The sequence below is a fragment of the Pisolithus orientalis genome (assembly GCF_024613125.1).
Source record: "Pisolithus orientalis strain OTSU chromosome Unknown F5J12scaffold_9, whole genome shotgun sequence".
Classification (NCBI taxonomy): domain Eukaryota; kingdom Fungi; phylum Basidiomycota; class Agaricomycetes; order Boletales; family Pisolithaceae; genus Pisolithus; species Pisolithus orientalis.
The window spans coordinates 583,465-600,268 of NW_026260790.1; the positions used below are offsets into that span (position 1 = coordinate 583,465).

Genomic DNA, 16,804 nt, shown 5'->3' on the forward strand with positions numbered 1-16,804 from the left:
TGACTGCACCTACCTTGCATCTGGCACTATGTACCTAGCACGTGACTAACTTGCCCCTGAATGCTAAGTGTGGCTGTGCTCCAACATGAATCATGTCACCACTCATTCAATTCTTGACATATGCATCTGTAATTTTGCAGGTGGGATGGTCTAGGGGGTATCTACAACATGCTGAAGGATTATCCAATCAAAGTCACTGGTTGAAGAGATATAAGGGGAATGGTAAAAGCAAAAGAACATCACAGCATGCATCCCACACATAGTTTATGCAATCCTTAATACCTCAGATGCATGCCCCATGTCCCCAGCTACCTGTGTAGAAGGTATCAAGTCAATCCATCAGGAATTGAATGAACAGCACACAAATTACACTTCCCAGATGTGTGGGAAAACTCCAAAAAATGCAAATAAAATAGTGGAGATTCACAAAACATATCTACAACATTGCATTGCAGCCTCCAGAGTGCTGCTACACTTACACCAATTCACCTGGCACATGGGGTGGCATGCCCTGCCATAATAACAGTGCCCTGGCAACAGGTCCATTTAGGCTGGAGAATCCCCAAGGATGACCTGGGAACAGGTCCCTTTAGGCTGGGGAAACCCCCATGATGCCCAGGAAATTGGTCTATTAATCCACTGGGGAATGCCCCATTTGGACCCCAGGCACTCTCTTATAGATGTAATAATCCTGGAGAAAGTCTATGTCTGACACCTTGCTCTGGAGAATCTCCAGGGCCTGGTGAATCTCCAGCAGTCGCTGGGAATACCCAGGTGGTCAACACCTATTAGGTGGATACATCTATAAGAATATATGAACCTAATAGGTCCCCTGGGGGGGGTGACTGAAGTGAGCCTTTGACTCTGTATCTACAGTATTGATGAATGGGAAGTATGATGGTAGGAAGGGTATCATTGGCACACACTGGGCCATGTATAGAATTAGTGGGGATGAAGTCTTTGACTCTGTATCTACAGTGTTAATGAATGGGAAGTACAAGGGTAGGAAGGGTATCATTGGTGAGCAACTGGGCCATGCATAGAATCAGTGGGGATGGGATGGTAATCAAAATACATATGACATACCTCCGCAGCAACAGCCATGTGGGGTGGTGCTCACTGAAAGGTAAGGATTGGTGTCCATAGTACTAATGAATGGGGAGGGGGGTATCATCAACAAGCACTGGGTTATGCATGTAATCAGTGGAGATGGGGGTATGTAACATAGGTGTACATAATGTACCTCAGTAGTGGATATAATGATTACAGGGGTAGCCATCTTCATCATCAGGTGGATAGTGGTGTCTCTTGTGTGGGGGGCTCTGATAAACATACTCAACCACACTGCATTGGGTCAGTATAATGCATTCAGGTCAGACTAATGGCATACCTGCAATGGGACCTTCCCTGTGATGGGCCTGCATCATTCTTGCTTCTGTCTTCTGGATATTCTCAACAACACTTCTGTTTTCAGTGGCAGGGGTGGCAGTGGGAGTGCAGGGTTGGAGAGTGGCTGTGGGAGGCACCATGTTGTAGATGATGTGCTACCAGAGCAGGATCATGTGTAGCTCATGGAGGAGATGAGCAAGGTGAGTTGTCAGGCAGTGATGAGGGAGGAAGAGGTGAATACTCAGATGCTGGAGGGGGTCAACAAGCATTGCAGGTGTTTGGTGCTGCACAGGCTCATGTGCATATGTAGGGTTGTGCTTCAGCTGGGAATGGGGGGAGACAAGGGGCTGCCTCCTGGTCAGGGCCCTTTTGGTGCATTGTTGGGGGGAGTGCTTTGACAAATGCTTGCAAGTCAGAAATGAGGTGAAGGGAGTGATGAAGCATATTCACTACTAATGGAATGTCAAAGGCTTTTGGGTCAGCTTTGTGCAACAGCTGAAGCTGGTCTGAATAATTCATGTTAGTCAGGCCAGCATAATTGTGCAAGATCAGTAATACTCACCAGCTGTCCAATGCTTGAGATAAAATGATGAAGCAGGTACTGGCACAAAGTGGTCTTCTTCCTCCTCTGCTGGAGCCTCCAAGTTGTAATCTTGTTCCATCTGCTCTTTCAAAAATGGAACAGTGAGAGCATGGAGCTCATTGGCATTGAGGTGCTTCACATTGAAATCAGGACCAACTGCTGGAACTCCAGCTGGCCAATCAACAATGGTATGCTTGTGGATGAAGAGCAGAGTGTGGTCATATGACTTTTGTGATAACAGGGCAAAGTTGGGTAGCAGGACAGAAGCAGCAGAGTCAAGGATTTTATATCTAGAGTAAATTGTCAGTGCAAATCCAACCCACAATGATTGTACTCACTTGATAATTGTAGAGAGAAAATCCAATAATTTTGCAACATCTGTCTGCCTCTCACTTGCAAGTTACATGCAGAGCAAAGAGCCAGCAAAGACACCTTGAGCTTGGTGCACAGCTTCATCATTTCTACTATAAATGACACATCCAAAAACATGGATGCCCTCCACATTACTCCATGTTTGTGCCTGCATGAAGATATAATTATGCCATGAATCAGAAAAAAAAAACAGGGGGGGGAAAGGGGAACATCATGAACTGATTGTGTGAAGAAATCCCTGCATGTCATTACCTGGCTGACCATTACCTTTGAACTCATGTCCTTGGTACCATTGATACTCTCATCCCAGAACTTCCAAATTTTTGCCCACAGCTCAGGATGTTCTCCCTCATCTTTACGACTCTCATAATGTTTCATCTGGCAGCTGTAGTAATCATTCATGGATTCTATGACCAAGTCAGGATCAAGGAAGGAATTGAACACAAAGGTACTCACCATCAGACAATTTAGGGTTGGTACTTGCATACCAAGCCTGATGTATGTTCCAAACTGATTCAGCCTGGGTAGCCTTAGCAGTGAGCCCAGTGGCAGCCATAATCAACACAAGTGTTTTTCCATATTCATTGGCAATGGCTTGGACCTCTTGAGTGGTGCATGCACCAAGTGCCTGTGCCTTCTGTAAGGCATCAATGGGGAGCCTACCACATGTTAAAGTCAGGGGCCCATTCTCTGCAGCAAGCCCATCCTCATCAGATTCAGAGTGTCTACTGACCTTGGGCAGAATATGAGTAGATTTCCCTTTGTGCTTTCTAAGTTCACCAGTATCTTCAGTGTCTGCAGTACCTTCAGTGTCCACAGTATCTTCAGAAGAAGGAAAGTCAAGAGGAGGGGTGGATGGATGAGTGTCAAGGTCATAATTCCCAGCTTGAATTGCTCTCACCATCTGCTGACATTTAAGGTTGTACCTCACAGTGGTGGACCAGTCACTGTCACTATGTTTGTTGTCACTGTTGTCTGTTTGGAGTATAAGTGCTATGTAAATAAAAGTAGTGCCATTAAATACAATACCTGAAGGTTGGTGGTCAACATTGCTTGCATGGTAAACTTCTCCAAAGTCAGCAGGGTCTTCACTATGCATAACAACTGCCACTGCTTGCTCATCTTCTTCACTCTCTGTGGACTGGTCATTGTAGGAGACCTTCTGAGGGGTACAGGGTGGGTGACAAGCTGAAGGGGTATTTGGGGGGTCAGCCTTTAAGGGGAATATGACTTCATAGGATACAAACTTACATTGTTCATGATCATCCCTGTTGCTGGACATGTTCTGAATGGCATGGGACAAATGCACACCCAAAGGGATATTGGGGGGGACAGCTTGTAGTGATGTTGAGAAGGGGTATGGTTGCATATAGATACAAACTTACATTGTTCATGATCATCCTCATCATTGACATGCTCTGGAGGCCATGGTGCAGATGTGCATCTGAAGTGGTACTGGGGGGGACAGCTAGTGGTGATGTTGAGAGGGAATATGGTTGCAAGAGAATACAAACTTACATTGTTTATGATGATCCTCATTGTCTGAAGGAGTATTGGAGGGGACAGCTAGCAGCAACACTGAATGATCATCCTCATCCACTATATCCTGCATAGTGGTCATGCCTCCATGGAGCTGCTTGAGGGCAGTACAGCAGTCCAATTTTGTACCATCTTTCAGTGGAACCATTGTTGAGCAAAAGGAATTGAGATACTCTTCTTTGCATTCCATTTCTGATAAACCTTGCGAGGGATGCTGTGGATGTGGCTTGTGAGTTGGACATCGAGCTACACTAGATCTGGCCTCCTGAAAATGAAGGTCAGCAAGCCAAAAAAAAAAGGGACCTAATGCAGCTCTAACCTCAGGACCAGTATCATGGTTTCCAGTTGGTGCTGCTGGAAGGAGGCTGAGCATGAGCATGGAAGACAGGGTAAATTATGCATATGTACTTGGTTTGATGGTGCAATGGCACTTCTTTGCACCTTGCCCAGGTTGGATTTTACCAGGTGATGTTGCAGTACACTTGATTCTTTTTGACCTGTGAACCCCAATGGGGGAGCCAATCTTCATAGAGGGATCAGAGGGCAACATTTGTGGAGGCACAGCGAGAATCACACAGCAGACATGCAGTCACACAGTGGGGGAGTCCTCCAGGAACATGTAGTCACCTGGTTCCTTGCTGATTCAAATTCAAGCAAGAGTATAAAACCAAATGAAGAGCAAAAAGGAGTGGACATGGTCAGTGATTCAACAAATGACTGGGGGTAGAAGAAGAGATGGGGAGGAAAGCAAGTTAGTGCCTATTTATGTTTTTTGGCCAAAAGGTGTATGCACCTCTTTTGAACTGGCACTGGCTTCTTCCTGGATGACTCATAAAACCTTACAGCCATCAAGGGAAAATGTCAAATGACACAGGGTCAATGGAATGAACAAATGGCAATGACACAGGGTTGATGGAACGAAATTTAATAACTGAAAAAAACATATGAACAAGATTATGATAAAAGAAAAACTGATGCACTTTGTTAGAAGCTCCAGGGTGATAAGTTAGCCAGTAGAGTGCATGTTTCAAGCCAGAGGGAAGTAATATATATATATATATAATGGTAACAGAGCATCTGCTGGCACCTTAACTTACCTGGATGCAGGTGCTAACAGTGCTGTGGCTATGCAAGGGAATGATGACCAAATGATTACATGTTGATGTGAGCGAACAAACTAGTTCAGGGCATGGAAGCATGGAAGCATATTTTTGACCCTCTGTTTGGTAAGCAACCTCAGTAGACCTGATGAAGACAGATCATAAAACATATCTATGATAGGAAGGTATGCTGAAAAGAAATGATGCAGAGACGAAGAGAAACATGTACCACAGATTGTGATGTGAGACAAAGTGTTGTTACCAGTGCAGTTCAAGGAACAGTCATATTGAAGGTTAGTTCTGGCCTTGGTGGTGAACAGCATTGCATGGTAGTTCATAGGCCAGATCTGATGAACAAGGATAATGATATGATCTACTATATAAAATATGTAGAGCAGGTGCATTGGACAGGACAAGTAAACACATACCACTCATTGTATAGGTTTGGAGGAAATTGAGATAACCTATTGTGCATGCACCCCAGCTCCTATACACTTCATGGGACATGGTCTATTTGTGTGTTCCCCTATCTCTCCTACTCTTGCAGTTGATCTTCAAGTGTTGGAGTTCATGAGGAAACTCTTTGTGCAGTTGACCCCCAACACAACTGCATGGTGTGAAGCACTTGAAAGTTTTCTAGATGCCCAAGGGTACAAGCTGCAGTCCAAGGTATGTTGTATTCATAGGATAATCATTATATTATCTGTCCCCCTTATGTGCTCCCATACTACACACACCCCTTATACATTGTCTTATTGAAGTACTAATATCTACTAGTTAAACACTTCTATCTATCTCTTCATGGCAGTATAAGGGATTCTTACCATGCAATCATCAGGATAACCTTTGACAATGATTCAGCAATGCATACCATTGGTATACTGTGTTAACAATATACATGGAGGACCATATTACTGGCCTGGTTCACTCCTCCCAAGCCTCTGTTCAACAAGACACTAGGTCTCAACCAAGTGACTACCTATGTGCTTGCTGTCTACTATGTTTTGGGGGAGGTGTGCCACAGAGAGCTAATGCTGAGCAGGATGAGTGAGTCAATGGCAAGTTTATTGATGCCAACCTAATTCTGACCTCCAAAAGCCTTGACTGCATTATCTGCTTGGATGCATGTTTCACCCAGAAGCAAACAAATAAGGACTCTGCTGGCCATGACCCTTCCAATCCTACCAACACTGTATTGATTCCTGAATCAGGGGTGAAGGCTATGGAAATTTTCATTGAGAAACAGCAATCTCTTCCATCTGATCACCATCATTCTTCACATCAAAAACAAGGGGACAGTTTTGAGGACAGGATGAGAGTGCCCATCTCAGTGCTGGATGGGTGTGGGGATTCTTTCCATGCAGCAGATGAAAAGTGCAAGAAAGCAAACACCTGCTTTTTTGCAGACACAGGGCTGATGGCTTTGCTTTGTCACCATGATCATGTTCTCTGGCTGGTCAATATGACATCTGCAGGAGAAAAGCAGCACTATGCCTTGGTGCTATTGAAACATCTCTTTGAACATCTGCCTACCACCACAACTGTTGGCCTCTTATATGACATTGGCTGTCAACTGGAACATAGTTGCCACAAGTGGAAGCTACTTGATGAGGGAATACTCTCCAGGTTGAAGTTTGGCATCTCTGTTTTCCATGCTTATGGTCATCAGTGGCCATGTCAGATAGTATATCACCCACATAAATGTGTGGGCTTTGGTTTGTCAGATCGTGAGAGGTGTGAGTGGTTATGGAGTTCTCTGAAGATGTTCATTCCTATCCTCCAAGTGTCTGGTGTAAGCATTCATTTTCCTGTAATATGATTCCAATGTTAATTTCCTCCTTAGTACCATCAGAGGCTATTTGTTCTTGATAATCAGACAGTGGTATGGACATTAGGGCAAGACAAAATCCTCTTTACCCCTGGGTGTCATCAGAAGGATATGCTACTGAACTGCCATGGAGCAGAATCCTGTGCTTCCATCTGGCCCTAAATATTGCCTTTGGTCACATATGACCAAATAATCCTTCCCCAGTCATCTACAGTTCAGATCAGAGCAAGATCTAGTGAACCCTCTTTTGGTGCTCAGAGCACAAGGAGGTTTTGTCTCAACCCAACTTCCATACCAGTGTTCCTGTGCCAGAAATGCATTGGTTGAGAGGGGACTGGTTTGTCCATCATGTTCTGAAGTGCCAGATTGACCTCCATAACATTTTCAGCCTTCCAAGTACTGATTAGTCCCAGAACACACCAGGCATGGGGGGGGAAACAGTCCAGGGAATGACTGACAGCAGGTTTTTTAAGGGACTGATGGTTCTGAGAGCATGTTATACTGATGGCACTGTGGTGGCCACCAGTATTTGATAATAATTCCTTGAGAAAATGACCATGTGAGCTAGAGAGATGATTTCATGAGTTGTGGTAAAAGAGGGAGGGTTAGTGGTACAATTCCAATGTTTGTCATTGTTTATATGATGACAAATCATCAGGAAGATCATGTGGTTGATTATGTAATCATATTTTCCCATCCTTCATGCCCTCAATCCCATCAAAAGGTCACTTTTCACTATTTCACCAGTCAGGGACAAAAGCTTTGCAAGGCATTTTTCAGAAAGAATAGGGTGTATCTCAGCATGTATTGCTTTGTTTGGACTGAACCTTAGTGCTCTGGAAAGCTTAGAGTCACCCCTTTCCAATGGTACAGGTATCATGATTATCTGAACAGAATAGCCTGAGCTACATCAGCAGCAAGTCACACCTCACAAACATTGCAACACTTTTGTCCCTCACTGTATGTATTGGATCCATCAGAATCCAACCAATATCACATAAAACAATTTCAAAAATCATCAAAGATGGTTGCTATGGTTATTGTACCTTAGCAACCATCTCAGTCCAAGCTATTTAACCACTGTCTATGTTGTCAATGCTTCTTAACTATACTATGCACCCCATCTCCTCTGCTCAGAAGGCAAACATCATTTCTCTGGCCTGTAATGGTCATTCTACTCACACTATTGCCTCCAGGCTGGGTATCAGCCAGCCTACAGTCTCCAGGGTGCTCAAGAACCTTCTTCCTGATCAACAAGCACCTTCTTCTGGATGTCCTGCTAAGCTTTCATCCACCTCTCAGCATGCTATTATTACACAAATCACCGCAGGCAAGGCCACCAATGCTGTTGAGGTTACAAAGAACATCAATTCCATAATCTCCAATCCAGGCTCCTCACAAACAGTCAGAAGGGTCCTCAGAAAACATTCATTCAAGGCTGTAACAAAGAATAAAAACCACTCCTTTCTATAACTCACAGGAAGAAGTGATTAGCCTTTTCTCTGAAATACAAAGAATGGACTGTGGAGGACTGGAGAAGGGTGATCTGTCAGATGAGACCAAAATCAATAGGATTGGGTCAGATGGGAAGGTTTGGGTGTGGAAACAGGCAGGAGAGGGGCTTATTGAGAGATACAGGGAACAGTCAAGCATGGAGGAGAAAACATTATGGTATGGGGATTTATGGGCTGGGAAGGTGTTGGCCACCTTGCAGAGATTGAGGGGAGGATGGATGCCAACCAATATGTGGACATTTTGGAGAGCCAGTTGCTTCCTAGCTTGGGAGATTCTGGAATTCCTTTGAAGGATGTTATCTTTCAACAGGACAATGACACAAAACATACCTCCAAAAAGGCCAAGAAGTGGTTGGAGGACAACAATATCAATGTTCTAGGCTGGCCTCCACAGTCTCCAGATATGAACCCCATTGAACACCTCTGGAATCACATCCAACAGGAGCTCAACAAGTACTTAACACAGCCAAAGGGAGTTTGGGAGGTTTGGGAGAGAGTGGCAGTGGTGTGGAATAATATAGACCCAGGGGTGTGTCAGAATTCAATTGAAAGTATGCCTAGAAGGGTCCAAGCAGTGATAAAAGCCAAGGGAGGTCATACAAAGTATTAAAATTATCAGTTTCTATATCTCTGATACACACCCAAAATTGATCCAATGACATGGCAATTTAAATTGTATATACCTCTATGCATTCTGATTCAAATAACATAAGTCTTTTTTTGATGGATAGTCCTGTGCAAATGGCTTATGTCATCAACTTACACTTTGGTCTTATTTGTCTTTGTTCTTGATAAATTCAACAAACAACCCAAAATGTGCAAACATTGAATCAATTTTGGAAGTCACTGTACTCTCGTTTACCACTCACTAGCCTGATTCACATGCACCTGTACTTTTCTGATGTCTGTCATTCTTACCTTTATTTTCTGGGCTTTTAGTTATTCCACCCCACTTTTCTCCAACTTGTACCTATGTCACATGTACTATATAATTCTGCTGTGGTGTTGGAAATATACCACCCACCTTTTGGAGTCACTCTCTGTGTGTCTTTCATGAGTCTAAGAGTCCCCAGAGTCTGAAGCATCTATTGAGTATACAGTGTCTACAGTGTCTTCAGAGCTCTCCACACCTCCCACATCCTCTAATCTGTTGCATCTCATCTTGTGTCTCCTTCATCCCAGATACACACTTCTCAGCTCAAGACTCCCCTTTGGAATTTCATATACCCATCTTGTTGTTCCTCACATGTCTGCAAGCCTAAATTCTGCATCCCTTGCATGAATACCCTATCACTTCTAGTGTCAGCCTTGACTTCTTCCCACTCAGCACCCCTTGGGATGATCCTGGGGAATTTTCCCTTCAGCCTTCCCCTAGCTGCTCACTTCCCAGAAGATGTGTCCCACACTTGGCATACAATTGCTGAGTGCTGAAGCCCAGACAATCAGGGAACTAACCTGTGTGTCTGCCTGCTCACTTGAAGAGCCCTTGTTTCCAGTTTACCAGATAGGTTGGCTCAGGTTCCTGAGCTAATGAAGAGTATTAAACTGAACACTACATAAGAGCCATCAATGACCTCCAGGGTCTTTATATGGCACATGGTTATCAAGAAAAGTTGGTAAGAACTTGGGCTAAGAATAATTTGGCAGCATGGTGGGCCAACTGTCTCAGACAACAAGATGACTCATGGCCCATGCTTGTCCTTAAAACCAAATTCAACCCAGCATGGTATGCATTCAATGTCAATGAACTTGGCAAGACTATCACAGTTTGTTGGATGGAACTCCTGAACTCCATCTATCTCTGAATGGAGAACACAGAACACACTGCATGGGAAGCTGCTGAGGCTTCTTGGTGCAGGACTGCTCATGGAATCCCTAGGGGAAAAGCATGGGAGGTCAACCAAGAAGGTGGCATGAGAATGGATATCTACATCTGCTTCCTCCCCAGCCTGGGGCTAGTACATCTGCACCAGTTGCCAGTGGAAGCGCTCTGGGCTGAAACCCCAACCCTAGTATGGCCAAAGGACTAACCCGGGAGGTGTGGAGAAACATCTGTACCTCTGCAAGTCCATTGGAATGGTGGACTAACCATTTTGAGTGGTACCCTGTCATTGGGAAAACTTGCAGTTCTCACCTGTTTGACATAAGCCATGCCAGTCTCTGTGACTGTAATTGGATTGTCAGTAGGATGTGAACTCACAACCTATTTGACATGACTCAAGCTTGGAAGGAAAGCCTGCTTTCTGAGTTGAACAATATGGGTCAAGGTAACAACAATGATCAATATTGGACCAAATTGGTCAACATTGACATCACTGATATGGAGTTCTTGACCAGGATCTAGTGTTCAGAGGCAGCCAAAGAATCACCAGCATTCTGTCAGTGCTGGTTCCAACCCAAAACCTAACTTAACCTCTAACTCTAATTGGTGTAAACCATACATAACCCCTAATCTTACTTTAATGTGGCTCCTCAGGGAAGTATTTGGGTAGATGAGTGTTAGTGACATGTTGCATGACATGTAGCCATGGCTGTATGCATTCCTAGCTTTCCCATCATATGCTAGTAGGACCACATGTCTCACAGGTTGAGATAGTGCTGTGTGAAAAGATTTGAAGTTTACACATTGCATGGGCACATGCAGAAGGTCTTTACCAACTTGGGCTTAGTGCCCCATGCTCTGCAAGCAGTTGAGGCAGACTGGGAGTTTGTCCAAGCCCCTATCCCATTTAGCTTAATTAGATATGTCATCACCACCTCAAAGCATCTTCTTGAGTTCCACCTCATCAGAAGCATTATGTAAGGTTCACTATGTCCTAATAAGGCAAGGCATTCTATGATCCAAAGTTCTTGCAGAACTGACACATCATAGATAAGGAATCTGTTCTGTTGGAACAAAGGGATTACCAGCTTAGGAGGTATTATTGTACTTGAAGTATAGGTTTCAATCATGAAGTGTGCATGTAGTGCCTTGGCCTTCCTGTAGTGCAGACATGAAGTGAGGAGATGCTTGCCACATTGCAGTGACCTAGAATGGGTGCACCAACTATTGTGCCATTGTTGCCCTGCTTAAGGCAGATACTTCCCATATCTGCAATGCCTCCATATATAAAGACAAAGAAAGCACTGATGAGACTTCAAGTCAAAAGTGCTGTGGCTGACCACTCCCTGGTCACCACACTTTGTCCTCTTGTCTTTATTCATCAGATAAACCTGGCTAATGGCTGCTTGGCAGTTCACATCCCCCCTAACCTAACCTAACTTGTCAATCACTTGTTGTTTCCTTCTCTTCCAGGACCATCTTAGTGGCAATGGTGGTATGAGCTTCTCCAGCTGACTGTATCCATTCCACAATGGTAGTTTGGGCCTGACCAGTGTTTGGTATCCAGTCACAGTACTCCTTTGTCAATCCCCACCCAAAGAAGATCCCTCCTTCTCTCAAGTCCTCTTTGAGACCAGCTTTATTGACTAACCCCATGAACTTGGCAATATAAGCTTCCAACTGCTGCTTGCCTTGTTCCACAGATGATAGATGCAGGATCATGAGGGTGGTCTGGTCACTTCAGTCAACCCCCTTTGGAGACCTATTAGGTCTACATATTTCTACAGAGGTATATACCTATGAGTTCTTGACAGGTTGGGTATTCCCAACCACTGTCAGGGAAAGTTTTTCTCCAGCAGCATGCCTGGGGATTCTCCAGGCCCCCTAGGGATTTCTCATGGGATAGTGCTGGAGAAATGGATTTCTCCACAATTAATATATGTTTCCCCAAATATGTCAGAGTGACTGGGGTCCAGGTGGGCCTTTCTCCAGCTGAAATAGGGTCTCCATTGGACTTTCTCCATGCCAATAAGGACCCAAATGAGGGTTTCCCCAGCTGAAATAGGACCTCCATTGGACTTTCTCCATGCCAAAAACAACCCAAATGAGGGTTTCTCCAGCTGAAATAGGACTTCCATGGGACTTTCTCCATGCAAAATAGACCATAAGGAGAGATTTCCCAGCTGAAATAGGGCCTTAATGGGCCTTTCTCCATGCCCAAAAAAGACCCAAATGGTGCATTCTCTGGCTGAAATAGGGCCTCCATGGGACTTTCTCCACACCAAATGGTGCTTTCTGCAGCTGAAATAGGGTCTCCATGGGACTTTCCCCATACCAAGAAGGACCCAAATGAGGCTGTCACCAAATGGGTTGGGAGAATCTCCTAGCAGTCATGGGGAATCTCCAACAAAGTGTGAAGAATGTCCAAGTGGGTTGGGAGATTCTCCAAGCAGGTGTGGGGAATCTCCAAGCAAGTGTGGAGAATCTCCAAGTGGGTTGGGAGAATCTCCATGCAGGTGTGGGGAATCTCCATGCAAGTGTGGAGAATCTCCAAGTGGGTTGGAAGAATCTCCAAGCAAGTGTGGGAATCTCCAAGTAGGTGTTGGGAATCTCCAAGTGAGTTGGGAGAATCTCCAAGAAAGTGTGGGGAATCTCCAAGTAGGTGTGGGGAATCTCCATGCAGGTGTGGAGAATCTCCAAGTGAGTTGGGAGAATCTCCATGCAGGTATGGGGAATCCCCAAGTAGGTGTGGGGAATCTCCAAGTAGGTTGGGAGAATCTCCAAGCAAGTCTGGGGACTCCCCAAGGGGGTTGGGAGAATCTCCAAGCAGGTATGGGGAATCTCCATCTAACTGTGGAGAAGTGACATTTAGTGTAAACAATTGTGTTTTTCCAAGTATTTTGTGTTTTTCTCATGCAAAATTCCACTTTCTGAGAAGATAAGCATATGGTCATGATTGTATGATCAGGGGCTACAACATTTATTATGATGACATCACTCCATTTACACTTCCTGGGGTGGTAATGCAGTACCAGTACTGGCTATAGTAGTTAGTAGTGTTGTGTAGTGTAGGCTATGCTACACTTTGGTAGTGCGCATTTTTGACTACCATTGACTACAAAAAGTGCAGCATTGAGTGGTAGTGGTCAAGTCACATGAGAAAGGATCACATGATGCAAGGTCATATGCAGTGATCATGTGACTGATTATGTAATGGTCATGTGCCCCACTGTGGTCCGAATGTGATGCTGCCCAAATCACATGATGTGTGATCATGTGACTGCCACTGCCATGGTCCCATGACCTGAGATCACATGATAGTGAGTCACCAAGCAGGACAATTGTTCAGTCACATGTAGGTGTGAACCCAGTGTCATGTGATGTCATGTGACAGTACTCACCTCATGTTCAATGCTGTGAACCTGGCACATGACTAAGCTGCCCCTGAATGCATGCTGGTCCAGAGTGTAGCTGTGCTACCACATGAATCATGTTACTACTCATTCATTCCTTGATGGAATGGTCTGTATTTTGGTAGGTGAACCAGTCTACATAGTGTCTATTCCACATGGCTACTTCCATCTATGTACAAGATTCCAGGGCAGTCCATTGGGCATTGAGTGAACAGGAAGCCAATTACACCTTCAGGTAGTCATAGCCCCACTGGGGAGTGAGCAATGAAATGTTTTTGATATGTTTTGGCAATCTCCACTATTTTATTTGTGCTTTTTGAGGTTTTCCCATGCATCTGGGATGTGTAATTGGCTTCCTGTTCACTCAATTCCCAATGGACTGCCCTGGAATCTTGTACATAGATTGAAGTAGACAGGTGGAATCTAGTTGAGGTATTAAATATGGCATACACTCAGTGAGGGATGCATGGCATGATATTTGCTGACTTTTTTCAATTCTCTTATATCCCAGCAACCAGAGATTTTGATTGGTTGATCTTTGGCCATGATGTAGACACTATGTAGACTGGTTCACCTACCAAAAACAGACCATTCCATCAAGGAATGAATGAGTAGTAACATGATTCATGTGGTAGCACAGCCACACTCTGGACCAGCATGCATTCAGGGGCAGCTTAGTCATGTTCCAGGTTCACAGCATTGAACATGAGGTGAGTACTGTCACATGACATCATGTGACACTGGGTTCATGCCTACATGTGACTGACCTCTGCAGTCACCCAGGGTGCCTGATCACATTACTGAACAACTGTCCCACTCAGTGACTCATTTTCATGTGATCTCAGGTCATGGGACCATGGCAGTGGTGGTCACATGATCACACATCATGTGATTTGGGCAGCATCACATTTGGACCTGTTGAGGATGATGTGTGTGCAGAGGCTGATGTGGGAACTACCAGGTACAAGTGAGTATGTGTGTGTGTATGGTAGGCTTAAAACTCAATGTGCTCAGGAAGGAATGCAGGTTGATGAGGTGACATTCTCATCTCATGGAGATTCTTTCCCCTGTGGTAGCTACCTTATATCTATGTCATACATTTGATATTTCATCTGTTGGGGTGCATCCACCCCTACTCCCACCTTTGTATTTTCCTTTACTTGTCCCCTTCTTGGGGTTATGACATGTATCCTGTGCCCTCTGCACATCATCATTTCCTTATTTGGGTGTGATGGTGGGTTGATGTTCCTACACTCCCCCTCAAGCCAGGGTCATGCCCAAGGCTTCTCTGTTATGTTCATGTTTTGGTCTGGTTAATGCTTTAGTGAAGATGTCAGCTGTCATTTTGGCTGTAGAGCAATATTTTAAGTTGATTATCTCTCTTTTTGTGCAGTCATGAATAAAATGGTTTTTGGTGTTGAAGTGTTTTGACTGCTGATGGTACTGCACATTTTTTGTGATGGCTAGCGCTGATTGATTGTCGCTGTAGAGTGTTGTAGCCTCTGATTGTAGGCAACCTAGCTCACACAGTAGGCTTCATAGCCATATGACTTTGCACATTGCATTTGCCATTGATATGTATTCAGCTTCTGCCATGGAGAGAGCTATGTGGCTCTGTTTCTTTGAATACCATGTGACTGCACCTTGGTTGAAGATGGCTATGTAGCCTGAGATCAATACCTGATCATTGTCATTAGTGAAATCAGCATCTGAATACATAATTAGTTTATTATGTTTGGGATGAGCTGGGTCAGCCTTATAGGTAACCCCATAGCTCTTAGTTCCTGCTAGATATCTTAATACTCTTTTTGCTGCTGTCCAATGGGACAAGTCAGGATTTGCCATGAAGGATGCAAGTCTATTGACTGCATATGTTATGTTGGGCCTCATGGCCACTGATGCATACATCAGGTGTCCTATCAGTGTCATGTAATTGCTACTTGGTACACCTTCAGTCTCAGTATCATGTGGACTTAGCCACATGCCTGGATCAAGTGGGGTTTTGACTGGATTTGCATTGTTCATTCCATAATTTTGTAGTAGTTCCTCTATATAGCATGCCTGGCTGAGAGTGATCATTCCACTGGTGCGATTTCATGTGATCTCAATCCCAACTAATTTGCTTGGGTCCCCAAGGCCTGTTACCTTGAATACATTTTGTAGTTGTGTTTTTAATTTAGTCATAAGTTCAGCAGTGTTGGTGACAAGTACAAGGTTGTCTACCCATACCATAATGATCTCGATCGTAGTCAAGGTTTTCCTTATGTGTACACAGGGATTGGAGTGGAGGCAAGTGAAACTGATGGTCTGTAACTGGCCAATTAGCTCTTCATTCCACTCTTGTCCAGATTGCTTTAGTCCATACAATGTTTTAATTAATTTACATAGGCATCCAGTTTCATCATTGAAACCCTCAGGCTGCTCCATGTATATTTCTTCCTTTAGTTTGCCATTTAAATATGTGCCTTTCACATCCATCTGTTGGATTTCCCAGTTTTGAGGCATTGGCTAATGATAAGATAAGGTGTATTGTTTCTAGTCTGATGACTGGGGAATATGTATCATTGTAATCCATTCCCAGGACTTGGGAATACCCCCTGGTGACTAATCTCACCTTGTATTTTTGGAGTACCCCATCCCTGTCATATTTTCAGGTAAATACCCATTTATTTGATACAGGCTTGTGCCCTTCAGGTGGATCTACTAATATCCATGTCCCTTTTTCATGCAATTGTTGTAGTTTGGCTTCTATGGCTTTCTGCCATTCCAGCCACTCATAATGGTTTGGGATCACCTTCTCCCAATGTACTTTCATTGAATGCCAAGTACACTCACTCTGCTGATGAGAGTTCATGGTTCTCTGATGTTTGATCATTGTTTAGTAATTTGTCCAAATTGGGTAATGGATTGTTCAACACGTTGTAGTTGTGTGACATCTGGGTCCTTTTGCTTTGCCTCATGGGCTCATCATGTGACTCTTTCTGTTTCCATTTTGGTGCCATCTTATCACTGACAACTCTTTCTTCCTCACCTCCAGTGACTCCCCCTGCAGGTGGCAGGTCTTGAGGAGGCATCTCACTCTCTGGATGAAATTTGTAATTTCTTGAGGTGCATATTTGTCTCATGTGTGTATTGAGATACTGAATGGCACATGGGCCATCTAGGAAGCCCACAAATGGGTATGCATGCTGTAGGGAATCTGCATTCCCTGGATGCATAGGCCCCTATCATTGACTGTTCCATG

The 16,804-nt window shown here is 44.2% G+C and overlaps 1 protein-coding gene across 1 annotated transcript; it reads right to left on the reverse strand.

Moving 5' to 3' along the window:
* Nucleotides 1-674: 674 nt before the first annotated feature.
* Nucleotides 675-4,031, reverse strand: F5J12DRAFT_781774 (uncharacterized protein; the record flags this gene model as incomplete). The annotated part of the gene is made up of 17 exons (XM_051742610.1): nt 675-785; nt 927-972; nt 1,087-1,148; nt 1,244-1,344; nt 1,391-1,544; nt 1,840-1,895; nt 1,952-2,262; nt 2,311-2,350; nt 2,405-2,492; nt 2,612-2,751; nt 2,801-3,003; nt 3,078-3,148; nt 3,246-3,337; nt 3,374-3,532; nt 3,596-3,679; nt 3,730-3,812; nt 3,859-4,031. 17 exons carry the CDS (start codon nt 4,029-4,031, stop codon nt 675-677), a joined length of 1,974 nt encoding a protein of 657 aa, XP_051601386.1.
* Between the last annotated feature and the right edge of the window lie 12,773 nt (nt 4,032-16,804).